The sequence below is a fragment of the Protopterus annectens genome, chromosome 6.part0, assembly GCF_019279795.1.
Source record: "Protopterus annectens isolate FY-2018-M chromosome 6.part0, PAN1.0, whole genome shotgun sequence".
Lineage (NCBI taxonomy): Eukaryota > Metazoa > Chordata > Ceratodontiformes > Protopteridae > Protopterus > Protopterus annectens.
In genome coordinates this window covers 1,152,789,001-1,152,816,051 of record NC_056737.1, presented here as the reverse complement: position 1 = coordinate 1,152,816,051, position 27,051 = coordinate 1,152,789,001, and the positions used below count along the sequence as shown (strand labels likewise).

Genomic DNA, 27,051 nt, shown 5'->3' with positions numbered 1-27,051 from the left:
TTTTCCCTCTTAAGCATGGGGGCTATTCAGCTGGTACCAGAAGAGGAAAAGGGACAAGGTTTCTACTCCAGGCTTTTTCCGATACCCAGAAAAGACAAATCATGGCATCCAATCCTGGACCTGTCTACTCTAAACACCGTTCTGGAGATTCCAAAATTCAAGATGCTGACTCTTCACCATTTACTTCCTATGCTAGGCAAAGATGCCTGGTTGGCAACTCTAGATTTAAAAGAAGCATACATGCACGTCCAAATCAGGGAATCTTGCAAAAGGTATGTACGCTTCAAAGCAGGCTACTTGCATTATCAGTTCTCTACACTGCCCTTTGGCTTGTCTACTGCGCCCAGGGTATTCACAAAGTGCCTGGCTCCAGTTATTGCATTTTGCAGGCAAAGAAATATTCAAATATATCGATACCTGGACGATTATCTAATTCAGGCAGAAAACCAGGGCATACTTTTTAAATTATCTGGCATTTGTAAAAAGTGTTCTAACTTGTCTGGTGTACACCATAAACGAAAAGAAATCACAACTGGGTACCCTGTCAACAGATTACATTCCTGGGTGCAAGCTTGAATACAACTGCCCAGATGGCTTTCCTTACGCCAGAAAAGCAAATTCATTTGGTAACTTGCTATCTGCAAGACAAATACTGCAAGCCTTGGGGGGTCATGGCCTCTTGCATTCTTCTAATTCCGTATGCAAGACTGCTTATGAGGAAACTACAGTGGTATCTAAAAAGTCTATGGAGTCATCATTGTCACAGCCCGGAAACGATTCCTATCATACCTTGCCTACGCCTGGAGTTCCTATGGTGGGCAGAGGCCTGCCAGCAAAACAAGGAACTACCATTCACACTACCCCGTGCCGCCCAAACCCTAACTAATCAGACTATGCATGGGGGCTCACCTGGCAGGTAAGTGCATTCAGGGCAAATAGAACCCAAATCGAATGCACCTACATAATCAATCAAAAAAAATGTTAGCTGTACAGAATGCTCTGACACCCTTCGAGGACTACATTCTTCCAGGACAACTAATGGTAAAGATGGACAAGACCACGGTTATGTGGTACATAAACAAGCAGGGGGGGTACATATTCCTACCCCCTCTGTAGACTAGCCATGGCATTGTGGAACACCGCCTTGAGCTACCAAGTGCATCTACAAGCTCAATTCCTGCCAGGAAAATTGAATACACTGGCAGATGGACTAAGCAGAAACCTCATGGACCCACACGAGTGGAAACTGGAGCCATGGATTTTCAACATGTTGACAAGTGAATGGGGGTGCCCAGATATAGACCTGTTTTCCTCCCCCCAGAACCATCAATTGGACAAATTTTGCGCAAGGATTTCCCACAAGCTAGCTTGGAAAGTGGATGCTTTGTCCTTCAGCTGGAAAAACCTATCAGCTTATGCCTTTCCTCCTGTGCCTCTGCTCTCCAAAGTACTACTAAAGGTCAAACAGGACAAGCCAAGGACGATTTCAATTGCACCAGACTGGCCACGCCAACACTGGTGTACCCCCTCTTGCGCAGTATGTCACGCTTGGCCGCATGGCACCTGCCTCAGACTCCTTCTCTGTTGTCTCAGCAGGAGAACCAGATTCTGCACCCTCAACTGCAAACCCGGAACCTAGCAGCCTGGCTAATTACCTAATCTCTCCTTTACCATCCCTCAGTAAATCCGTGATGGATATCATTTTAGAGGCAAGGAGGCCTAGTACTTGAAAATCTTATGTTGCAAAATGGAAAATATTTTGTGCCTGGAACCAAGTCTCAAGGGATGAGTGCAGCAGTGCCCAATCTACCTCCGATTGTACAATACTTGACTGAGATGCTTCATAAGGGCTTGTCCTTTTCCTCCATCAAAATTCATGCCTCAGCCATTTCAGCTCATTATAGCACAGAGCCTCCCCTGTCCTCTCACCCACTGCCCAAGCAGTTCCTCAGAGGGGTCAAAAATTTAAGACTACACAGGAGAGCTCCAACTCCAGCCTGAGACCTTAACTTTGTTTTGGAGAAACTCACTCTTCCTCCTTTCGAGCCAGCTGCTACAGCAGATTTAAAATTCCTTTCTTGGAAAACAGCTTTCCTTTTAGCAATCACTTCAGCAAGAAGGGTATCTGAATTACAGGCCCTTATGGCAGTGGTGCCTTTCATAATCTTTCAGAACCAGTCCCTCCATGCCCAAGGTGGTATCCAGTGTGGCTCTTAATCAGTCCATTCATTTGCCTTCCTCCTTTCTTAACCCACAGTAAAAAGGGGAACGGATACTGCACTCCTTAGATGTGCACAGACAACTTAGATTCCACTTGGACAGGACTAAACCTCAAATGAAATCTGAACAACTGCTGGTGGCATTTGCTGCAGGGACAGAGGGGAAAGATATTTCAAAGCAAACCATTTAAAAATGGGTAGGCCACTGCATTCCTTTCTGCTATAAGCATCATGGAAAACCTATCCCACAGGGCATCAGACCCAATTCAGCCAGGGCTGCATCTACCAGGGACATCCTAGAAGCTGCTACCTGGAGTTCTGTACATGTAAGCAATTATCATTTGCCATTTTTTTCTACATCCAGAGCTGGCTTTGCCACTGCAGTATTGCAGGGCCTTATAGCTGGTCCTAATTCTATTTAAATTCCTCCTCCAACCTTAGCTTTGGGAATCTACCCAAATGTAATGACTGCAACAGAGAAACGCAAAGAACATAGTACAGTTGTGTACACTTACCATAAATGTCGATGTTCAAGTGTATTCACTGTTGCAGTCCTGGTTACCCTCCCTCCAGTCCCCTTTCTTCTTTTGGCTATACCTCTACTTTCCCTTACTATGCTCAAAAGCTTTTTGGTGTATTTGCTTTTTTGTTGGAGGTATATCCTTGTATTTATAGATTTAATTGCTTCCCATTAGGGGGCACCTGACATCTGGGGCAAGAAAAGCTGATGGCGTCGGCTGTATGTTTTATACCCCTGACGTCATGGAAGAAGGGACAGCAACCGACGCAGGACCGAAGACTGTTAATCAGGCTGACTGAAGGCTACTGCAGGCAGATAACACAAATGTAATGACTGCAACAAACATCTACATTTATGGTAAGTTTACACAACTGTAGTTTCTGTAGACAGTGAAAGTGCTTAACTGTGGTGTGTATTGAACTTCAACTCCATTAAGTAGAGTTCATTACTATTTTTCGGCTCCAGCCATCCACAAAGCTTATCAGTTTCATCTAGTATTTCAAAAGTGAAAGTATAAAATCCTGCTGTGCACTCTCATTTTTAACATTGCTTTCTACTTGAACTTAAACAAGTGTGAAAAGTCTGAGAGATCGCCAGAAAACTCATAGAATCGACTTTTCTGTCTGTCCTTGTACCCAGAATGGCAGAAAACTCCTCGACAAGCCTAGCAGTTAGAGACATGAGTAAGGTAGTGGGTGCTCAGCTGCAAAATCCATCTAATTTCTGCCAGAGCTACACAAGTGCTTTGTGGGGGGGTAACTCAAAGCGATTTTTGTTTGCTTTTCCATCATGGGCCCTGTGTGTGGGGGGGTGGACTTCACAGTCCTCTTATTGTATATATGGTCAGGCAGCCATGGAGAAGTCTGAGCCTGGTACATCATTGCCAGCATGCGTACTGAAACTGCACTGGGAGTGTCTTTTCTTTTATGGAAATTCTCTGATTTGAGTATCTAGGAGTGAAAATTGAAGTTGTACACTTGTCCAGTGAGCCCTTGACAACTAACAGGTTAGTCTGTTTAATCATCTCATTTATTTAAACTCTTAAGAAAACATTTGTTATTAATTATATATAACTTTCATGCATATATTTTTGTTTAAGCTGTCAGGAACTGTTATTTTGTTTGCAGAAAGTTTGTTGGTTTTTGTGTATGCATACTTTGTCCTTCACCCAAACCTTTCCTGAAAAAAAGTCTAGTTTGGATTAGTGCATTACCTCAGTTAATGATTTTTAAATAAAAAAAAAAATAACAGTTAAGTAAATAAAGTGTAATTGTGAAATCTGAGCTTTGAGTGCCTTTTTTGGATATAGTAATGTGCAGTTTTCCAAGAAAAATCTTAAGTCGTTACAGAGTTCTACCTAGGTGGTATGCTGGCTGCTTCTGTATTTGGTAAATTGTGCATTTCTCTGTGCTTTGTGTGGCTTGCTTTATGTTGAGTAAAGTGAAAAAAATGTTTGATCTTTTGCTAGCTTTCAGGTTGCTTAATAAACATGTGTAATTTTTTTAGATGCGTTCAGAAGAAGAGATAACATGCAGCAAGGAATTATTAATTTTATGTATGATGACGTAAGTATAAATTTTTACTGGTGTCTTACTTGCATTGTCTGTTTAAATATAACTATTAAAGTAGCCCAGTGAAGAATCGAAGATTACTTAGAAAGCACCTCTTTGTCTTTGCGACATCAGCAAACTGCCTTCTACGTAAGGCTCTATCTGTTTACAGCAGTCCCAATTCTAAGCCCACCTGTGATTATTGTGATTATGAATGGCCATCTATCCCCATTAGTACTTGGAAAGGCTAAGAACTGAAGTGCCTAGGCTCATTTGTATATAATTATCTTGCGGATTGTTGCAGGATTACAGTACTGACTAGGATATCAAGCAGCTGAGTCCTTGGGTGATTTTTTCCTTTGCAGTAAGACTTTTCCTTTAAGTGTGAGAATGCACAGTATTGAGCCATGGCTGTTAGAAGAGAAAATGTGGCTATAAAAGAATGCACCTAATATGCCTTGATCAGTTCTTTTGTCGTCTGACGTTAACACTCCCTCTCCACTTATCCACGGCTTATCAACTTTTGTCATTGACAAGTACCTTAAAAATCATTTATTTTGTGTAATTTATTACTGGAGTGGTATCTCCACCAAAAAGTACTAACAATTGATGTTCTTTATAGACAAGTGTTGCAGTGCTGAATCTTAGCTCTTCTTGCCATGCAGAAGCCTGTAACCTGCCCAGTTTCCAGCGTTTGTGCATCAACCCTACCTTTTTTAGATGCGTACAGACGTCTGAGGTCCAAAGTCTGGATGTCTGGGTATAATAAGGGTGTCCACTGGCGTGGTCTTCAGATGTCTGTCCAAATCACTGTTGCAGTATTCTTGACATAAGAGATCTCCTACCAAGAATACCCAGTCTGTCCAGTATATCAGTCTTTAGATTTCAAAGGTACCATACATCACACATATATGCTCCCTGTGTTCAGCATAGGGCATAAAAGTGATGCATGGATGCAAACGCTCAATTTCTTTGCCACCAGTCAAAACACCATTTTCGACCATCAGTCTAAATACGTTGCGTGCTGGTTACCAAGCCGTCTTCAGATACGTAACCCGTTTCTTCTCTAGCTTTTTTCCTTTTTATGTGCTTGTGTTCATGTTGCCCAAGAAGGGAAAATTCAAATGTGAGAGGTAGCTTCCCCATAAAGACCATCATGACCAGTGTCTTTTTTTACTTAGGTACTTTCCATGACCATACACAGAGCTCTGTCAAGTGTTTGTTCCTAAGACCCTTTGTTGTCGCTTATCTTTCTTATCCATATTCCTTGAGAATTAACGACTTAAGCTGTTGGCCCAGGGTGCTGTGGCAGAATCATCCCATGGGTCAGCTGTCTGCCAAGAAAGCCAGCAAAGGCTAGCCTGATCTGGTTGCTGTCCATCTTCTTATTACCAAAATAAAAAACGAGCGAACAGCACTGGAAAAAAAAACAATGTACCACGCAGGTAAAATCCAATAGTTTGATGCTTCCAATTAACTCATTCAATAATTAAATTAACTCCATGGATGATCAGAAGCTACCATTGTTTCACAGTATCCATCTCCTAACATTCTAACATATTTTAATACATTTTAACATGCAGTTTCATTACATTTTCTGATTTTGTTTTATATTTTACTAAATAAATTCTAAATTATAATATCACATTGACATATCTTCTAATCCTACAGTGCCTCCTAAGTGCTATTATGCCCATAACTGATGTAACATAAAAAGTAAAAAAAATAAAAATGTGATGTAATGTGGTCCTATCTCGCCTACATTCATTACTGACGGGCTGCTATAACTAGCACGAAGTCTCTAATTGGCTGGGCCAATCCTGTATCCCAGGATGCACCACGCCCAAACCCCCAGATCTCGTTTGCCGCTCGAGTGAAGACGTGGTCTCGAGCTTGGCTGTGGCGAAGTACCTTATTTGAGCTATTTACTTAGTTTCCTGTAATTTTTTTTTTTTCCATGGCGGGCTAGGCCCGTTTAAGTTAGAGGGCCTTAGCCCTGTTCGGTGTGTTTCCTTGTTGGTTTTAGGGGCATTTGAGTTAGTCCCTTCCTCCTTTCCCTTTCGTATTGGTGTCTGGTTTTGTGTGGAGTTTTGAAATGTCAGGCAAAGATCAGAAGGAGCATAGGCCTTCTGGTTTTAAAAAGTGTGAAATGTTCCTATAAGATGTCTCTGACTGATGGCCATGCCATCTGTGTGTACTGTCTGGGCGCTATACACTTGCAAGAGTCCTGCAGTGTGTGTCATTCGTTTAGTTCCAGGGTCTTGCAAGAGAGAGAAAAAATAAGTTGATTCTCAAGGGCCTGCTAAAACCTGCCTTTGTAGAAGCTTTGGCGTCTTCTCCCCCTAGCGGGAAATCTAAGACAAAAAAGAGATCTCCGGCTCCGTCTAGTTCGTCGGAAACATCATAGAAAAGATTAAAGACACTTTCACCTTCCTCTGCTCCATTGGTCTCAGAGCCGCAGGAGATGCTGTCGGTACCGGAGACGGCTTCTTCAGTTCCACTGCCGCCGTAGCCGAAGAAGGTTTTTGTTGTGTTGGAGCCGACTTTGGCTCCAATTGTCTTGGAGCCGATTCGCAGCCATTCTCCTAGCTTTACGTTGGATCCATTAGAGAAGACTTCTCGACCCCCTTCTGTGTCCTCCAAGTTGTCTGATTCAGATTTGGATAGGATGGTGCAGAGGCTCCTCCAGTCACCAGTGTTAACAAAATTATTCTCGGCTCCAGCCAAGTTGGCTCTAGAGCCTGCCCTTTTGTCAGTTCTGATTTTTCCTCCTCCGACCACCTCTGTCTCGTCGGAGCCGGAGTGTTCTGAGTCTGGTGAGGTCCTTGGGTCGGCTCCGAAACCCCCTTTGAGTTTTTCGGCTCCGACCTCTGCTCCAACCTTTTCTGTTCCATCTAATGGTTTCGGCACTCTGGTTTCGTCGGTCGGACCCGAGGGGGATACATCGGGACTCCAGACCTCTGCTCCGTGTCTCTCTCTTGGTGCATTGGCCGGGGAACACCTGTTCCGATTGTGGTCTCTGAGACTGGTCGCTCCTCTGATTCAGGTGGACCTGCCTTCGAGGCCATGAGGAGCGCACTGGCCTGGTCTTCGGTGACATCACTCGAGTCAACCACTCCTTTCCCCGGACACTGCGACTAGAGCCTCTGATGCCCTCTTATCAGCAGGCAGCGGGGCTCAAAGGCCTGAGGATACCCCCATGCGTGGTCCCCTGCTTTCTGAGGGCCCTTCAGAGTCTTTGCCTGAAGAGCCTCCCAGAAAGAAGTTGTGTAAGAGGAAGCACATAGACTCCCCAGATGAGTCTTGTCACCTCAGACACTGACCTCGATGATGCAGAGGGGTCCCCAAAGTCGTCCTCCGATGTCTCATTCTCCGACATCCTGGAGATTTTGAGACAGAGGCGACTGGCCTTCCAAAACCCCCTCTGAGGAGGAGTCTGTCTTCCTCAAGGCCTTCGGAGCCCGACCTTCCGCCTCCTGAGTGTCTCCCCCCTTCGATGAATTGTTGGACCTTATTTGTCGAAGGGCGTGGGAAAACCCTGACTCTGTGGAACCGGTTCCCAGCCGCCCGAACAAGTTCTTGTCTGCGCTTCCTGGGAAAGAGTTCTTGACAAAAGGAGTTCCTGTAGATGCCATGGTAGTGGCGTCTGCCACTCAGCAAGAAGTTGCAAGAGGCTTCTGCTTCCTTTCATCCTCCTAACAAGGAGTCTAGGAGTATGGAAAGTGTACCCTGTTCGCAGTGACCTTTGCGGTCGTTGAATTATCTGTGTCATTTTACGAGGCTCCAAAGAGATCTCCTCAAGGAGTTGGGAGATACTCTGTCGGGTAACTTGCCTGAGGTGGTGAACCAGACTGTCAACGCCCAGCTGTCTACCCTGTCTTCTATTAACTCGTCCATGAGGCTCATATCCTATGCAGCCGAGGGGGCGGGTAGGGCAGCTAGCACAGGCGTAGCCCTTGGGAGGCAAGCCTGGATGCGCCTGTGTCACTTCGCGGAGGCCTTCAAGTCTTCCTTCACGGACACTCCCTTTGACGGGTCCTCCCTCTTTGGACCCAAAGTGAAAGACACCCTCACCAGATGTGAGCAGGAGGGTAAGACTTTGTCTGCCGTAGGAGCCCGTTTTTCGCTTCCCTCTAGACCTTATCCCAAGACGCAGAGGGGAGGAAAGATGTGGTTCAAGAAGTCTTAGAAGTCTTTTCCTGACCATCATGGTGACCCCCCCTCCAGAGGCAGAGGAGGGGGGAATTACTCTGGAAGACATCGCCATAGGGGCGGGGGAGGCCCCTGCAACTCAGGAGACCGCGAGTCCTTTCGTGGTTCCTCCTACCGAAATCCCTGAGGGACTGCCCGACTGTGCCTCTCCGGAGCCAGTCGGGGGTCGTTTTTCGAAGCATCTTCAAGCCTGGGGAAACATCACTCAGGATCGATGGGTGCTTCGAATCATTGCCGGAGGTTACACCATTCCCTTTATCGCACCCCCTCCGCTATCCAAGAGAGTCCCAGACATTCCACCCAGTCAAAGGGATCAAGCAGCGTTAGAAGTCTCAAAGCTGCTGGAAAAAGGAGTCATCCAACCAGTCCCCTCAGACCAGATCGGATCAGGAACTTACTCAAGGTTATTTTTGGTGCTGAAAAGAGCAAGGGACTTGAGGCCCATCCTGGATCTCAGCCGTTTAAACCACTTAGTCAGGAAGTCCAAGTTCCGAATGGTCACTCTTCAAACCATTTTCCCCTTGTTGGAAAAAGGAGTATGAATGTGCTCCATCGATTTCAAGGATGCCTATTATCACATCAAGATAAACAAGGCCTCCAGGAATCACTTGCGCTTCCGGCTGGGAGGCAGTCATTTCCAATTCCGAGCCCTGCTCTTTGGTCTCACCACAGCCCCCAGGGTGTTTATCAAATGTCTGGCAGTGGTGACTGCTCACTTGAGACATCTAGGATTCCAGGTGTTTCCTTACCTAGACGACTGGCTTCTCACCGCCCCCACCAGGCATCTACTTGTTCAAGCCACGGAGGCCACCATCAACTTGGGTCAACTCCTAGGGATTACTTTCAACTGGCAAAAATCTGTCTTGCTGCCATCACAACGTGTTGCATTTATCGGTGCAGAGCTAGATTCCGTAGAAATGATGGCTTTCCTTCCTACAGAAAGAATAAAAGTGCTACAGGCTCACGTTTTGGCCTTATTACCTCTGAAAAAGGTCCGAGCCGGACTTGTTCTTCAGTTACTAGGTTCCATGGCCGCCACCATCCTACTAGTGCCCCTGGCCAGGCTACATATGCGGATATTCCAGTGGCTTCTTTCGGTCCAGTGGTCCTTTCAAGAATTCCCTCTCTCATCCGATTCTTATAATGGAACAAATGGCGACAGGACCTGCGTTGGTGGCTTCATTCACTCAATCTGAACAAAGGAAGATCCCTGAACCCTCTGCCCCCTACTGCCACAGTGACCACGGATGCCTCCTAGACAGGGTGGGGGGGGGGGGCATTATCTGGGCACGACAGTCCAAGGCATGTGGCAAGGTCAAGGGAACTATTTCAATTCTTTCCAACAACATGTCAGTTGTGTGGTACCTGAACAAGCCGGGGGGAACCAAGTCCTATCCCCTTTGCAGAGAGGCCATGAGTGTGTGGAATTGGGTGGTGTCTTCCCAATGCTTTCTAGTGGCAACGCACATTCCGGGGAAGTCCAATGTGATAGCAGACAGGCTAAGCAGAGCTATTCTGATGCCTCACGAGTGGTCCCTGAACAATCGAGTTGCTGCTCAGGTCTTCTCCAGGTGGGGTCTACCTTGCTGTGACCTCTTTGCCAGTCCCTTCAATGCCAAGTGCAGCAGTCACTTAACTCTGATTCCCACTCAGGCGGAGTCACCCAGGGACGCTCTAGTCCACGATTGGCCCCCTGGTCTGCTCTACGCCTTCCCTGCATTTCCTCTGCTGCCAAGAGTGATTCAGAAAGCAACTTCCTTGGGAAGCAAAATGATTTTGATCGCACCACACTGGCCCCCGTCAAGTTTGGTTCCCCTTTCTCTGGAGATGTACCATGGACGATTCTTGGATTCTGGATCCAGTTCCAGACCTATTGACTCATCTGTCAGGGCAGTTCCACCCATCTCTGCGAACCCTCAAGCTCACTGCCTGGCTTCTCCACTTCCGTCCTTAGTCAGACAGCTTTCCTTTACACCGGAAGTGGTACATATCCTATCTTCTTCCCACAAGCCCTCCACTAGAAAGATATACTCCAGTAAATGGAAGAGATTTGCTATCTGGGCCCAGTCACATAATCTAGATCCCTTTACAGACCTTGTGATGGCAGTTTTGGATTTTTTGGCGACGCTTTTCAGACAAGGTTCCGCTGCCTCCACTATTAAGGTACAGCTGGCGGCAATTTCTAATTTTCACGTTTCATATGAGCCTTCCCTCATGGGCCATAAACTGTGTAAAGCATTCCTAAAAGGAGCCTGGTTACTTCGTCCCCCAGTTTCACAGCCAGTTTTGCCATGGGATTTAAACTTGGTGCTTAGAGCCATAACTTCTTCTCCCTTTGTGCCTGCAGCCACTTGTGAATTAAAATATTTGTCTTGGAAGACATTACTTCAGCCAGAAGGGTATCAGAGCTTCAAGCCCTTTCTGTCAAACCTCCTTATTTGATTTTTCATAAGGATAGAGTATCCTTGAGACTCAACCCTTCCTTTCTTCCTAAGGTTTCTTCTACCTTCTGTCTTCACCAATCCATTGAGTTACCGGTGTTTTTCCCACACTTTTCCCACTTTTCAAACAAGGCAGAATTCAAATTTCACCAATTGGATGTACATAGACAACTGAGGTTTTATTTGCACAGGACAAGAGAGGAAATCAGATCAGTTGTTTGTGTCCTTTTCAGAGACCAGGATTGGTTGCCCTGTGACCAAAGGCACTATTGCAAGGTGGATTAAGGACTGTATCTCATTTATTTACACATCAGCATGTAGAGATCTACCTTTCCCAGTTAAGGTGCATTCTACCAGGGCTATGGCTACCTCAGTGGCTTTTCATGCTAGGCTCTCTTTGGATGAAATCTGTGCGGCAGCCACCTGGGCTTCCCCACACACCTTTATTTCTCATTATAAGCTGGACGTGGCTTCTAGAGGCCGGGCTTCCTTTGGTTCCACGGTGCTCAGGAGTGTTTTCCCATGAGCCTTCCAGGATAGAGGTGCTAGGGATGCTGTCCCGTCAGTAATGAATTTAGGTGAGATAGGACCACATTACATCAATTAGTTATGTACTCACCATAACGATAGATGTATGTGGTCCATCTTGCCTACATTCTTACGTACCCACCCACCTTACCCCTTCCTGGTGGACTTGGAGGAAATTTATATTCTTAGACCCTTCTGACGATATTATTTCTCTTCTTGCTTTGTGTTCCTGTGGGGTTATGTATGTGTAATGATTATATTGTGGCAAACAAGATCTGCGGGTTTGAGCGTGGTGCATCCTGGGATACAGGCTTAGCCCAGCCAATTAGAGACTTCATGCTAGTTATAGCGGCAGAGTCTGAGCCGATTCTCTGCTCCAAGCCCGTCAATAATTGAGTGTAGGTGAGATGGATCACATACATCTATCATTATGGTGAGTACATAACTTTTTTTTTTTACCTATGTCTTGAGAATGAACCGTAATATTGGTTGTCCAGTTTCACTCTCAAGACACAAATATTAACCTCCTGATTTAGGCTTTAAGGCCTAAGAGTTCCAAAATTAATAATAAACGTAGATGCTGTCCATCTTCCCCCAGACATCTCTCCAGATGCTAGTCAGTGCCCTGAAGACTGTCTGATGCTTGTCTTGGAATCCTCCACCTCGACCTTGTTAGAGGTCAGCTTGGATCCAAATTCTCGCACGTTCTCTACGGCTTTTCTGACATCCATCCCAGGTGCTAATGGGGGAACTTCAGCTGATTATTTCCAAGGGGCTGGATCCTCAGATTTTGGTAAGGGAAGAGATTTCAACTACGGTTATCAAAGCTTGCCAAGGGTCTCAACCACTGAGAGTCTTTTGGATGGGCATCCCTGCTTTGAAAAACTAAACACGGTACCCTTATTAAAGATCCCCCAACAGGATTTTCCTCAGGGTCTGTTTAATATACTTTAATGGCCTTGAAGCCTCCACGGGGGGGGGTCTGTTCCTGCTTTTCCCTGGTCTTCCACCCCTTTTAAGAGGCCGAGGGAATTGGATTCTTCAAATGAAGTCCTGGACTCTGGGGAGGAATCTTTAGCTTACTAGACTACAGTTCTGATGAAGAGGATGTTCATCGTGCATACAGCTGCAGTCATAACAGATGGGTTCTCCTGCCATCAGGCGGGTCCTCGTTCGGCCGAATTCCAAAGTCTAGGTCCGGCGTCTGTTGTTGTCGCTTCTTCCCTGACGTCAGTGCGACAGGGGTGTAAAAGAACCAGCCGACGCCATTTTCTTCAATCTTTCTTGCCACGCGGTGCCCGAAGCAGAAGCAGTTCGCAAGTGCCGGTTGGCCAGCTCCTGAGATTACGAATATTTTGCAACCGAAGTCTTCTTGAAAGCCAAGTACCCCGTTGGGGAAACTTTTCTTGCCTCAGACCGGTGTCAGACAAAGTTAATAATTGCATTTCATGTGGGAAGCAAATACCGCATAAGGATTTTCATTCCCTCTGCATTCCTTGCTTAGGCCCAGACCACGACGTCTCGGTCTGTCATTTTTGTGCTACATTCAACAGACGAACCATTAAGCATCGGGCGGAGTTCGCCCAACACTATTTTGGCAAAAAATTTAATTACATTGTCGTCGGATACTCCGACTCCAGTTGGACGCAAAGATAAGGACCGACATACGAGGTCCGCGGCTTCTACCGACACCACGCCAAAGCCAACTACAGGTGGTCCGGTTCTCAGTGAGGTGCCTACGCAGCCCCTGACTACCGATGACACTTCATTGGCGGTGTCTACTGTACCCGAGGTCGCAGGCTCTTCGGCCCACACCCCGACTACAGATACCGAAGCCACTCTTGGCGGTGAAACAGTTTAGACAGGTCTGCCACCTCTCAAGGTGTCTTCAGGCCTTCCTCTTCTTTCTCCATCAAGGCTTTCACTAAGTCTAAAGCAGCCATGCATTCTAAGAGACAAGCTCCACAGGGCCCTCCTCAAGGCCCCATGCCTAAAAAGCAGATGCTCAAAATGGCTGAGGATTTGATTACTCTTATCAGGGGTTCTCAACCCCCCCCCCCCCAGACAAAAGGCCCAGAGTGGAGGAAGAATCCCCCTCCTCGGACTAGGCTTCCATTATTTCAGAGCATTCTGATGACAGGAACATTCATACTCCCCTTTTGAAGATTCTGATGCAGAGGAGTCCATTCCCTCTGTCTCCCCTCTTGAGGATTACTCTTTTGGGGAAACCTTGCATACCTTGAGGGAACACTTCCACTGGGAAGGCCAAGAGTACTCAGACTCCAACAAAAGGCTTAGGGATTTTCTCTTGCTCCCTCAGCACAGGCCTCTGGCTATACCTCCTGTCTTAGACATTCTTGATGTTTATTTGCAGGCCTGCCTTAACCCAGACTCTCTACCTCCAGCCCCAGTCAAGCCTGACAGGTATTACCGGGTTCCTGACTCACACCAATTCCTATACAAAAGCCATGCGGCTGACCCAGAAACTATCTCACTGGGTCCCAAGGGAATTAAGGCCTCCACTGCTAAAAATCCATTACCTTCAGAGAGAGATTCCAGAGCTTTAGAAAGGTGGGGGGAAAAAGGTATACACCTCGGCCACCTTAACCATGAGGGCATTAAACTGCCAGTTCCATATGTTAAAGTACCAACAGTTTCTGTTACAACAGTTGAGAAGCAAAATGTCACAACCTGAACAACCAGACTTGAAGGAGTTGCAGGATTTGATGCATAGTGCAGAACAAGTGGGTAAACATACCTTGCAGTGTGGTTATGATGCTTTAGAGGCCTCATGTAGAGCTGCTGTTACAGGATCAGTGATACGTAGACATGCCTGGCTCAAAGAGCAAACCTTACCAGATCATGTCAAAGCCAAATTACTAGATGCCCCTCTGCAAAAAGATGTATTTGGTGTTAAAGCTGAGGAGGTATTAAAGAAAATGGAGGAAAAGGCAAAATCAATGCAAACAGTGAAAGATTTCCTACAGGTACAACCTCCACGTTTCAGTAGAAATTGGCCTTCCAAAAATTGGTCCTTTCCAGCCACGGACAGACCCCAAAGAGGTAGGTACAGGCGCCCGAGGGGCAGAGGGCAAGCTCAAGGATCGTTTAGAGGCAGACAATGGCAAGCTCCTGCACAAAGAGGAGGTGGTGAGGATAGTTCACAGCCATTCAGAAAACAGGCCCAATGACTTTCCCCTTTGCATGCCAAGCAAGGCTCAAATGGCAGCACCTTTAGGCGGAAAACTGGCATTATTTTCGAAAAATTGGCATATTGTCACAAAAGACAAATGGATCCTGGACATTATAAACAGAGGCTACAGATTCCATTTTCACACCCTTCCAAAAATGAGAGGCATGCCAAACCTGCCACACAATCAAAGGACAGAGGCACAAAAAATTTCAGATCTCATGGACATGAAAGCTATTCAAGAGGTACCCACACAAGAATAAGGTCAAGGTTTTTACTCTAGACTATTCCTGGTACGAAGGAAGGGAAAAGATTGGAGACCTATATTGGACCTATCCATCCTAAACACATTTTTACTCGTGCCAAAATTCAAGATGCTCACATTACAGCAGCTTCTTCCCATGCTGGGCAAGGAGTCTTGGCTGGTAACATTGGACCTCAAGGAGGCATACCTGCATGTCCCAATCAGACAAGATTGCAGAAGATACCTCAGATTTCTTGCAGGTTCAACCCATCATCAATTCTCTGCATTGCCCTTTGGCTCCTCTACTGCGCCCAGAGTGTTCACGAAATGCCTGGCATCAGTAATTGCCTACTGCAGACTGCAAGGGATACAAATTTACCCATATTTGGACGACTGCCTGATCCAAGCGGACAGCAAACACATTCTTCTGAAACATCTGGCTTTTGTAATAATGTTGTTGAATTCTCTGGGATACACAGTCAACAAAAAGAAATCAAGGCTAATACCCTCTCAAACAATAATTTTCCTGGGTGCCAGCTTGGACACAAACACCCAGATGGCCTACGTCACGCCAGAGAAACAAGGGCAACTAACTCAATACTTCAGAAAACTAGCAAATTTCACCAGGCTGACTGCAAGGAAAATCCTGCAGGCTCTGGGATTCATGGCATCTTGCATCTTACTAATCCCATGTGCAAAGCTGCATATGAGGAAACTTCAATGGTACCTGAAAAACCTATGGTCTCAGCACAGCCACAGTTTGGAAACAATAATACCACTGATTCCATGTCTTCAAAAGGAATTTCTGTGGTGGGCTCAAGCATGCCAAAGAAACACAGGTCTCCCATTCTGTAAACCTCAAGCAAATCAAGTCATCACAACAGACGCCTCGGACTACGCCTGGGGGGCGCACATGACAGATCGGTGCATTCAGGGCAAATGGTCCCAAAAGGAAAAGCACCTACACATCAATCAAAAGGAAATGCTAGCAGTAATAAATGCTATTACGGCTTTCAAAGACCTGCTGCATCCAGGCCAGCTATTGATAAGGACAGACAACACCACAGTGATGTGGTACATAAACAAACAGGGAGGAACCCATTCATACCCCCTATGCAGGCTAGCCATGTCTCTTTGGAACATGGCTCTAGAATTGCAAATCGAGCTTCAAGCACAGTACTTGCCCGGCAAGGAAAACATGCTGGCAAGCAACCGAAGCAGAAATATGACAGATCCACACGAATGGAAGTTGCATCCTCAAGTTTTTACTGAGAATTCAAGCATGGGGAAGGCCAGGCATAGATCTCTTTGCCTCCCACAAAAATCACCAATTGGCAAAATTCTGCTCAAGGACCTTTCATCCACAGGCCTGGAGAGTGGACGCACTCTCTTTCAGTTGGACAACAATGACGGTTTATGCCTTTCCACCTCTTCCTCTGCTGCCCAAAGTTCTATTACTCTGGCAGACAATTTAAGCAGACCAAAGATGATTCTCATCGCTCCAGACTGGCCAAGGCAACACTGGTACCCACTCCTGAGAAGCCTGACTCATTCCCCACCATAGATCCTTCCTCTAATGCCTCTTCTACTGACTCAGCACAGCTTCAAAACTCTTCAGTCAGCTGAAAACACTCAGTCTAGCCGCATGGAAGATTCCTTAAAATCACACCAGACCCTACTCTCCAAGGAGGTGCAGGATGTCATTTTGGAGGCCAGAAGGCCTTCTACTAGAAAAGCTTACTCCGCAAAATGGAAACGGTTTTGTGCTTGGAATGAGAAAAAAGGCCAGAACCCTGGAATACTGAATTTACCTCAGATATTACAGTACCTAGCTGAGTTGCTAAGCAGTGGACTTTCATTCTCTTCCATCACAATCCATGCCTCAACCATTTCTGCAGAATACAACACTGATCCTCCTTTATTCTCTCACCCCCTCTTAAGACACTTCCTCAGAGGGGCTAAGAACATAAAACCCCCAAGGAAACAACCAGTGCCTGCTTGGGATCTCAATTTCATTCTAGAAAAACTGACTTTGCCTCCTTTTGAGCCAGCTGCCTCAACAGAACTACAATATTTGTCCTGGAAAACAGCCTTTCTGCTGGCTATCACCTCAGCTCGCAGGGTTTCGGAACTACAAGCCCTCATGGCTGTGCAGCCTTTCATCATTTTCCATCAGGATAGAGTTTCCTTACGAACCAATCCTTCCTTTATGCCAAAGGTAGTGTCCAGGGTAGCCTTAAATCAGGCTATCCACTTACCTACCTTTTACCCTAAACCTCAAAACAAAGGGGAGAGACTATTACATTCCTTGGACATCCACAGGCAACTACGTTATTATTTGGACAGAACAAAGCCTTTCAGAAAATCAGAGCAACTCTGTGTGTCCTATGCCACAGGAGCTCAAGGGAAGCCTATTTCGAAACAGACAATCTCAAAATGGATAGCCCACTGCATACGTTTTTGTTACTCTCTTCATGGTAAAACTGTACCTGAAGGCATCAGGTCTCACTCCACAAGGGCCACAGCTACCTCTGCAGCTTTCCTCAGAGGGGTTCCTACCAAAGATATTTTGGAAGCTGCCACTTGGAGTTCTGCGCATACTTTCTCCAAACACGATCACCTGCCTTTATACTCCAAATCTAGAGCAGGTTTTGCCACTGCAGTTTTGCAGGGCATCCTGGCTCCTCCTAGTTCCAACTAGTGCCTACCACCCCTATTTTAGCTTTGGTATTCTACCCATCTGTTATGACTGCAGCTGTATGAACGATGAACATAGTACAGTTTTATACCTACCATAAATGTAGATGTTAGAGTGCTAATACAGCTGCAGTCCAAGTTTCCCTCCCTCCTTCCCCTCTGGGACAGTCCTAATGGCTAACACCTCCTCATACAACCTGATTGGGGTATTCTTTTATGGTGTATTTGCTTGCAACTACTGTTTTTTGATTATGCTGCATTGCATTATTACATAAATTTATGTATTGCCTTCCTTCTGGGGGCGCCTGACATCTGGGGCAAGAAAAACTGAAGAAAATGGCGTCTGCTGGTTCTTTTATACCCCTGTCGCACTGACGTCAGGGAAGAAGCGACGACAACCGACGCCGGACCTAGACTTTGGAATTCGGCCGACCGAGGACCCGCCTGACGGCAGGAAAACCCATCTGTTATGACTGCAGCTGTATTAGCACTCTAACATCTACATTTATGGTAGGTACAAAACTGTACTTTATGTGGTATATAAACAAGCAGGGGGGCACGAATTCATACCCCCTTTGCAGACTAGCCATGGCACTGTGGGACACAGCCTTGACTTAACAAGTACATCTTCAAGCTCAATTCCTTCCAGGAAAGCAAAATACTCTGGCAGACAATTTAAGCAGAAACCTTATGGACCCTCACGAGTGGAAACTAGATCCACAAGTCTTCAGCATGATAAAGAAATGGGGGAGCCCGGACATAGGCCTATTTGCCTCTCTTCGAAATTATCAACTGAAAAAATTCTGTACAAGGACTTATCACAGACAAGCATGGAAAGTGGACGCCCTATCCTTCAGTTGGAAAAACCTCAGTTTACACCTTTCCTCCTCTGCCTTTTCTTCCCAAGGTCCTACTAAGTCAGACAAGAGAAACCAAAGATGATACTAATTGCCCCGGACTGGCCCCGCCAATTCTGGTATCCAGTCCTAAGGAACATGTCTCAATTCCCAGCTTGGTGCTTACCTCAAATACCTCACTTAATGTCCCGGCAAAACAATCGGATCCTGCACAATCAGCTCCAAACACTGAACCTGGCAGCATGGCTGATCATGTAGTTATTCAAACACCTCTCAGTAAAGCTGTGATGGATGTCATTTTGGAAGCCAGAAGGTCTAGGACTAGAAAATCTTATGCTGATAAATGGAAGAGATTCTGTGCTTGGAACCAAGCACAAGAAACTGGTACAGCAGAGCCAAATATTCCTCAGATTTTACTATACTTGACTGAGATGCTTGACAAAGGCCTATCTTTTTCATCAATTAAAATCCATGCCTCTGCCATCTCGACTCATTACAACACAGAGCCCACCAATCTTTTCTCATCCTTTACTAAAGCAGTATCTTAGAGGGGCCAAAAATTTAAGGCCTCCCAGTAGGTCCCCAATTCCTGCATTCAATTATGTGATGGAAAAGGCCACCCTGCCTCCATTTGAACCAGCTGCTACTGCAGATCTAAAGTTCTTATCAAGGAAAACAGCTCTGCTCCTGGCAATCTCTTCAGCAAGAAGAGTCTCAGAGCTACAGGCCTTCATGGTTGTGGAGCCTTTTATCATATTTTACCCAGACAGGGTGTCCCGGAGGACCAATCCTTAATTTATGTCTAAGGTGGTTTCCAGTGTGGCTCTTAACCAAACTATTCATCTGCCAACTTTTTATCCAAATCCACAGAACAAGGGGGAGAGGATTTTGCATTCCTTGGACGTACACAGACAACCAAGATTCTACTTGAGCAGGACTAAAGATCTGAGAAAAAACGAGCAGTTTCTAGTGACATTTGCTGCAGGAGCAAAGGGAAAGGATATTTCAAAGCAGATTATTTCAAAGTGGATAAGCCACTGCATTCGTTTCTGCTACTTACACCATGGCAAACCTGTGCCCAGGGGCATTAGGTCTCATTCCACCAGGGCTGCAGCTACATCAGCAGATTTTCTCAGAGGAGTACCAAAGACATTCTAGAGGCTGCTACTTGGAGTCCAGGGCAGGCTTTGCCACTGCAGTTCTGCAGGTCCTTATAGCCACCCGTAATGCAGTTTAGCTCCAGCCTCCCATCCATAGCTTTGGGATTCTACCCAAATGTAATGACTGCAACCGTGAAACACTAAGAACATAGTACAGTTGTGTACACTTACCATAAATGTAGATGTTAGAGTGTATTCACTGTTGCAGTCCAGGTTACCCGCCATCCCTCCATCCCTCTACAACCTTTGTGGTGTATTTGCTTGTAGAGGAAGGTAAAGTTTGTGTTGTTGCATGTATATATATATATATATATTTGCTACCCGTTTGGGGGGCACCTGACATCTGGGGCAAGAAAAACTAAAGAAAATGGTGTTTGCTGCTTGTTTTATATACCCCTGATGACCTAATGTCAAGAGGAGACAGCAACCGACGCAGGACCCAAGATTTTGGAATTCAGGCCGACTGAGGGCAACCTGCCAGCAGATTATCCAAATGTAATGACTGCAACAGTGAATACACTCTAACATCTACATTTATGGTAAGCGTGCACAACTGTACTTTACAAATTATACAACACACACGTTCTTTTATACAGTTTTCAATCCATCGTAACACAAATTGATCAAGTCCTGCCTTTACTTAAATATCACTCAAACCTTATTCTGCCTGTTGTTGTTCCCACAGTTTCCATTTTTTTCTATGTCATTTACTCCTACCTCTTTCCAAAGGTCCGACTTCCAGTTTTTAACTATTAAAATATTCAGTAACTTCAAAAGTTGGTTTAGACTGATTTCTATTTTTTTTTTGGCAGCCATCAGAATTACACATAAGAAAGCCTTAGTATGTTTAGGCAATCCAGATCTTGTATTCTAGCTCAAAAACATCATTGTGTTACACCCATTTGCTCACTCAATATTTATTGTAGGAAATGTTTAACTCTGCCAACTCATTACACTCCCAAAATATATGTATTCACAGTTACCTCTTTCTGCTCCATCACACCTGCCATCTCCCTGAGGAAAAACTCTTTGGAGACTGCTTTAGGGTATATAAATACCTATGCAAACACTCCAAGCAAAAATCCTAAATCTTCTAGACTTGGCATATCTGGGAGTCATACCTATGTCCTTCCATTGTTTCTTTTGTAAATTGCTTATCCTATCTATCTTCCCAATCTTTTATAGCCTCCTCTGATTGATTCCTATAGTTATCATGCAATATTTTATATGCTGTATTTGCCCTCCCTTTTTATCATCGGCTTCTGTTCTAGATTCTTCTAAAAACTCTACCAGAGCAGATCTTATAGAATACCCTATCCCTTTGTCTTTGCCTGTACTGTGATATCAATCCATGATGGGGAAGGCCCTATATCCCTTTGTCTTTGCCTGTACTGTGTGATATCAGTCCCTCATAGGGAAGGCCCTATCCCTTTGCCTGTACTGTGATATCAATCCCTGATAGGGAAGGCAGTCTCTAGCCTGCAGTCCCAGTGTCTTGTTAGCCTCTTCCCATTATATTACCTTCCCCCCTCTAGTTATTTGCTCCCAGTGCATTGGTTCCTTTGGCAGTTTTCTGCAGTAAATTCCATTTCTCTTGTCTGTCCTCTGTACCTCTAATAGAAAGTCTCCAGTTTAGAGCTCTGAAGGATCACACTGTGTTTTCATGTGGGAGTAATGGAGAGAGTAGACTGTAGACCCAGTAGCTATTGTTCAGATGGACGAAGCATACATGGTGCACGCCAAGAACACAGAAACCAGCGTTAAAGACCCATCATTGTGAAATGTGAGTTATGCCCTGAAGACGAGACTGTCGTCTCTTTTGGCAAAAAGGGGGAAAAAAATCACGAAAGTGAGCACAGCTCAATTCTATATGAAGAATGCTTACTCCCTGCAGACAAGGCAATGGAAGGCGAGATTAATTCCTGCCTTTAAAATGTGCATTGAATTGCTATTAAAATTCAGTTTGATCTATCCAGCTCCCTTGTGAGTTTTTTTCCATCTGGGGTAAAATCTTTTATGGAGGTTAGGCTCAGTTCTGTGGTCATTTGAGGATCATATCCAGGATCACAAGAAGAGAACTGATGAGACGTTGAGAAAGGGAGAAGAGACTTAATGTGGGACTTTTCCAGTACGTTGTGAGCAGTTTTTTGACTGGGGAAAGCTTTGTATTTCTGTGAAACTCTCCTTTCTTTTATCCGTTTTTATCTTTTGTAAGGGGCATGCCCCATCATACACTTCTTTAAGGATTCTTTACCCTACTGGTAGACGGATTGAATGCTTGAGCCTCAGCTGTCCAAGTTTCAACTCGCCAATGATCGGACTTCCTTCATAGGAAGTCATTCTTGGCGAATTGTATTAGAAGTGATGTAGGGGCATTTCCCTCCTTTTATGAATTGTTGCAACTATGGAGTTGATATATACAAGTTCAGTGGTGTTTTTGGCAGGATTTTTTATGGCGAAAGCAGTTTGGTGATTCTGATTCTTATTGCATTCACTTTTGTCCACTCATAGTGGAAGTGTGAAGCTTAACCCATTGAAGGGGGGAAGTATGTCTTCCACTTAAAGAACGAGTCCGAGAGCTGGCTTCTGAATGGACAATCAGCAATTTCTTTGTAGTATGTGCTCATAGCATTGTATTGATTTATAGTTGCATTGTCATTCACTGTTTAGAAGACTACTTAAATGTTATGCAAGTGCTAATATGAGAGATGAATATAATGCACTGTAAGTTATTCCCACATGTGAGAGGAGAACATTTAAGGGGTATCTGTTGAGAGTATTTACTATTTACTTATTTATTGTTATTCCCTGTTTTATGTACAATAATGCTGTTTGCCTTACTGATCAATGCTATGAGACTGGCCAAGCCTAAAACTTTGTTTGGGGGGGGGGGGGTGTTGGCAGAAAGTTCAGTTGTTGAGTTGTTTTATATTGTACTTTTTTCTATATAGTTTTACCAAAGGAAATCTTAATGTGAAACACTGCTTTGTCTGTTTTGCAATACGTGGGTGAATTTTAAGAATTAGGGACATAGTTTGTCTAATTTGTTTAGAGCTCATTGTGAAGATTGGGTGAAGATGGATGAAGACTGCCAGCCTAGCCAGATAGAAATTCTGTCACCTGTAAATATTAATGTAAACTTCAGGCTTGTTGTAATAGTGTTACATGTGGAACTGCAAAAATGTAACAGTGCACTCTGCTGTAAGGAAGCAAAGTCAAACATTTTATGACTGCCTTTGATCTTTAAAGTTGGCTCCAGCCTGTCTAGATGAAGAAATTATTGTTATTGTTTTAAGGCCAGAGTTAATGGCCAGAATTTGCGTGCATAAATGTCCTTAATGGCTTTGCTTCCAGACCTGGTGTGGGCTTACTAAAGAATGTAGCCTGTTAGCCTGGGAAACTCAGGGAAGTGTGAAGAATGATGTAATGTAAACCAGGAATATGATTTTAAAAACGGAGCAAATCAGAGAGCATTAAGCATTTTTGTCTTGACCATCCAACTCCTCAGCACCGTCTTGCTCTATGTAAGTTTATCTTAGACTTGTTTTCTCTTAGAAATAGCTAGAAACTAGAAAGTTTAGACTGTTTTCTGTGATGTCAGAACTGTATTACTGAATTACTTTAAGTATTTCTCTGTGATCTTTGAACTCTTGACTAGCACTGTGTAGTACGAAGTATTGTCTTGTGTTTTTAATTATTTATTATTAAATATTTTTAAACCCTTTTAACTGTGGCTGATGTTCTTCGTGTTTCACTGTTGGTCATCACACTTAGGATGTTCTTCATCTCACATTGCTGCAGTCCTAACACATGGGTAGTCCGCTGTCCCAGTCGGCCCAAATACCAAAGTATAAGGCTGACGTCGGTCAAGGCGCATTAGTCTGACGTCAGGGTACAAATGCGCATGACCGACGTCATTTCCTCAGTCTTTTTTGCCGCATGGTCCGATGCAGAAGCAGTTTTGCAAGTGCAGGTTGGCGTTCTGAGATTTTCCGAAGTCGGAGTTTCAGACCGAATCCAAGTTGGCTAAGTACCCCGTTGGGGAATATTTTGGTTTTTTCTTGCCTCAGTATTTTACCGGATGTCAGAAAAAGTGAATAACTGTATTTCTTGTGGGAAACAGATACCTCATAGGGATTACCATACCTTGTGTATACCTTGCTTAGGGCCTGAGCACGACGTTGTTGGCTGTCGCTCTTGTGCTAGATTTAACAAACGCACTATAAAGAGAAGATTAGATTGTGCCAGGTTAGTTTTTGGGAAGCGGTGTAATTATAAAATGCCGTCGGATGCTCCGCCCGCTTCGTCAAAAAAGCGCAAGGACAAAACAGCAAAGCCTAGGCTGGAAGAACCGTCCGGACCAGACGTCGGTTCTTTAGAGGGCTCGGTGGAGCCAGAGGTTCAGCCAGAAATTTCTTTGGAATCCCAGGGAGAGACTTTATTACTGCAAGATGTGACCTCTCAGGAGATAGGCCAGGCGGAAGGGGCTTCTCAGGTAGCTGTTCTTCCCTCCCTTCCTAAGGTGGTTAGGCCCTCCCCTGCTGTTTCCAAGGCTTCTCCCAGGGGCAGGCCAGGTTTTGTTTCAGGTGTTACCCCTAGTTCTTCAGGGTCTGTACCTAAGAAGCATATGCTTAAGATGGCAGAAGATTTGATTACAATGATTAGAGGTTCTATGCCCCCTCCTGATAAGAGGCCTAGGGTGGAACCTGAGCTTGGGAGTTTTGAGCAGTGTTCGGATGCTTCTGAGTCTTCGGCTGAAGACTTGCAGGAGTATTCCCCTTACTCTGATTCTGATGTGGATGATTCTACTCCTTCTGCTTCTCCTCCTGAGGATTTTTCATTTTCAGAGACTCTTCATTCCATGAGGGAGCATTTTAAATGGGAAGGTCAGGATTTCTCTGATTCCAGGAAAAGGCTTAGGGAATTTGTTTCTACCCCAGCATAGGCCTTTAGCTATACCTCCTGTTCTAGATGTGGTGGAGGATGTTTTTGCAGAGGCTTCTCTGAACCCTGATTCCTTGCCTCCTGCTCCAGTTAAACCGGATAGATATTATAGGGTGCCTGAAGCTCATAAGTATCTTTTTAAGAGTCCTAGGGCAGACCCAGAAACTGTTTCACAGGGGCCTAAAGGTGTTAAGGCTTCTGTTAAAAATCCTGTTCCTCCGGATAAAGAGGCAAGGGCTTTGGATAGATGGGGAAAGAAAGTGTATACTTCTTCCACTTTGGCCATGAGAGCTTTGAATTGCCAGTTTCACATGTTGAAATACCAAAATTATCTCCTTTCACAATTAAAGTCTAAGGTAGATGCTTTGGCGGAAGGTATTGAGTGTAAAGAGTTGCAGGATTTAGTTCATGTTTCTGAACAGGTGGGTAAGCATTCTTTGCAATGTGGTTTTGATGCTGTGCAGGCCTCTTCGAGGGTGGCTGCCACTGGTTCGGTTCTTCGCAGGCACGCCTGGCTGAGGGATCAGAATTTAGCTGAGCATGTGAAGACAAGGATTTTAGATGCTCCTTTACAATCTGATGTGTTTGGTTCGCCTGTGGAAGCAGTTCTAAAGAAAATGGAAGACAAGGCTAAGTCTATGCAGACTGTTAAAGATTTTTTGCAGGTTCAGCCTCCGAAGTTTAGTAGAAATTGGCCTACCAAGGGGTGGACATATCCTGCTTATGATTCCCAGTCTAGGGGTAGGTCTAGACGTGGTAGGGGCAGAGCTCAAGGTTCTTTTAGGCCTAGAACAGGGAGTTCACCTGCTCAGTCTTCTGGTGAGGGCAGGGGTCAGTCCTTTCGTAAACAGACCCAATGACCTGCCTTTTCAGCTGCCAGAATCTTCTCGTCTGGCAGCACCTTTAGGAGGAAGGTTGGCACTTTTCAAAGAAAACTGGAGTTTAATTACCCAAGACAGATGGGTATTGGATATCATTCACCACGGTTACAGGTTTTATTTCCATACCTTGCCTCCTTTCAAAGGCATGCCAGACATTCCTCCTCAACAAAGGAAAGAGGCTCACAGGCAAATTTCTCTGTTGCTCCAAATAGGGGCCATTCAGCCGGTTCCGGTGCCAGAAAGGGGCCTAGGATTTTATTCTCGCCTGTTCCTAGTACCAAAAAAGGGGAACACGTGGAGACCAATTTTGGATCTGTCTATCCTCAACACTTATCTGGACATTCCCAAGTTCAAAATGTTGACGTTACAACAGCTTTTACCTCTGCTGGGCAAAGATCACTGGATGGTAACTTTGGATCTCAAGGAAGCTTACCTTCATGTTCCTATCAGACTAATTTGCAGGAAGTATCTGCGTTTCGAGCTGGGAATTCTCATTATCAGTTCTCTGCATTGCCCTTTGGCTTATCTACTGCCCAGAGTGTTCACAAAGGTTCTGGCTCCAGTGATAGCTTTCTTCAGGCTAAAAGGAATACAAATCTATCCTTATTTGGACGATTGCCTGCTTCTGGCTCAAGGAAGGGACGTGCTTCTTCAGCATTTGGAATATGTGATAGCAGTGCTAAGATGCCTAGGGTATTCTGTGAACGAAATAAAGTCCAGTCTAGTACCCTCTCAAGACATGTGCTTTCTGGGTGTGAGACTGAATACAGCAACCCAGATGGCCTTTTTAACCCCGGACAAACAAAAGACTTTCTCTTTACTTCCATCAACTATCTCATCAGTCCGGGCTGACTGCAAGGACAGTCCTTCAAGCCTTAGGGTTCATGGCATCTTGTATTCTGGTACTTCCCAATGCCAAACTGCATATGAGGAAGCTACAATGGTATCTCAAAAATGTATGGACACAGCACTGCCAGGATTTGGACACTGTCATTCAAATAATACCTTGCATTCAGAAGGAATTTTTGTGGTGGGCTCAGGAATGTCACCTAAACAAGGGACTCTCTGTGACCCGGCCAGAGGCGAGTCAGATTCTAACGACAGATGCCTCAAACACAGCTTGGGGAGCTCATCTGAATGGAAAGTGGATACAAGACAAGTGGCCTGCCAGACTGCAGCATCTACATATCAACATGAAGGAGATGTTAGCAGTCCAGTTTGCATTACTGGCTTTCAAGGATTTTCTTCTTCCAGGGCAGGTGTTGATTCTAACAGACAACACAACTGTCGTGTGGTACATCAACAAACAAGGGGGAACACATTCTTATCCTCTATGCAGGCAAGCAATGATTTTGTGGGAGACTGCGTTAAGCTTGCAACTGAATCTTCAAGCAAGGTTTCTGCCAGGAGCACAGAACTCCTTAGCAGATGTGTTAAGCAGGCAAATCATGGATCCCCACGAGTGGAAACTGGATCTTCATGTATTTCAGACATTGACAGTGTCCTGGGGAACTCCAGACATAGATCTGTTCGCTTCTCCACTAAACCACCAGCTGCCAAAGTTTTGCACGAAAAGGTTTCATCACACAGCCTGGAAAGTGGATGCTC

The 27,051-nt window shown here is 45.0% G+C and overlaps 1 protein-coding gene across 1 annotated transcript in view; it reads left to right on the top strand.

Moving 5' to 3' along the window:
* The window catches only part of GCA (grancalcin), a 365,906-nt gene that overhangs the window by 264,828 nt on the left and 74,027 nt on the right, over window positions 1-27,051 (top strand). The window contains exon 7 of the mRNA XM_044074773.1: window positions 4,246-4,304. Within this exon, the coding sequence (XP_043930708.1) occupies window positions 4,246-4,304 (59 nt within the window). The remainder of the gene's footprint in view (window positions 1-4,245; window positions 4,305-27,051) is intronic.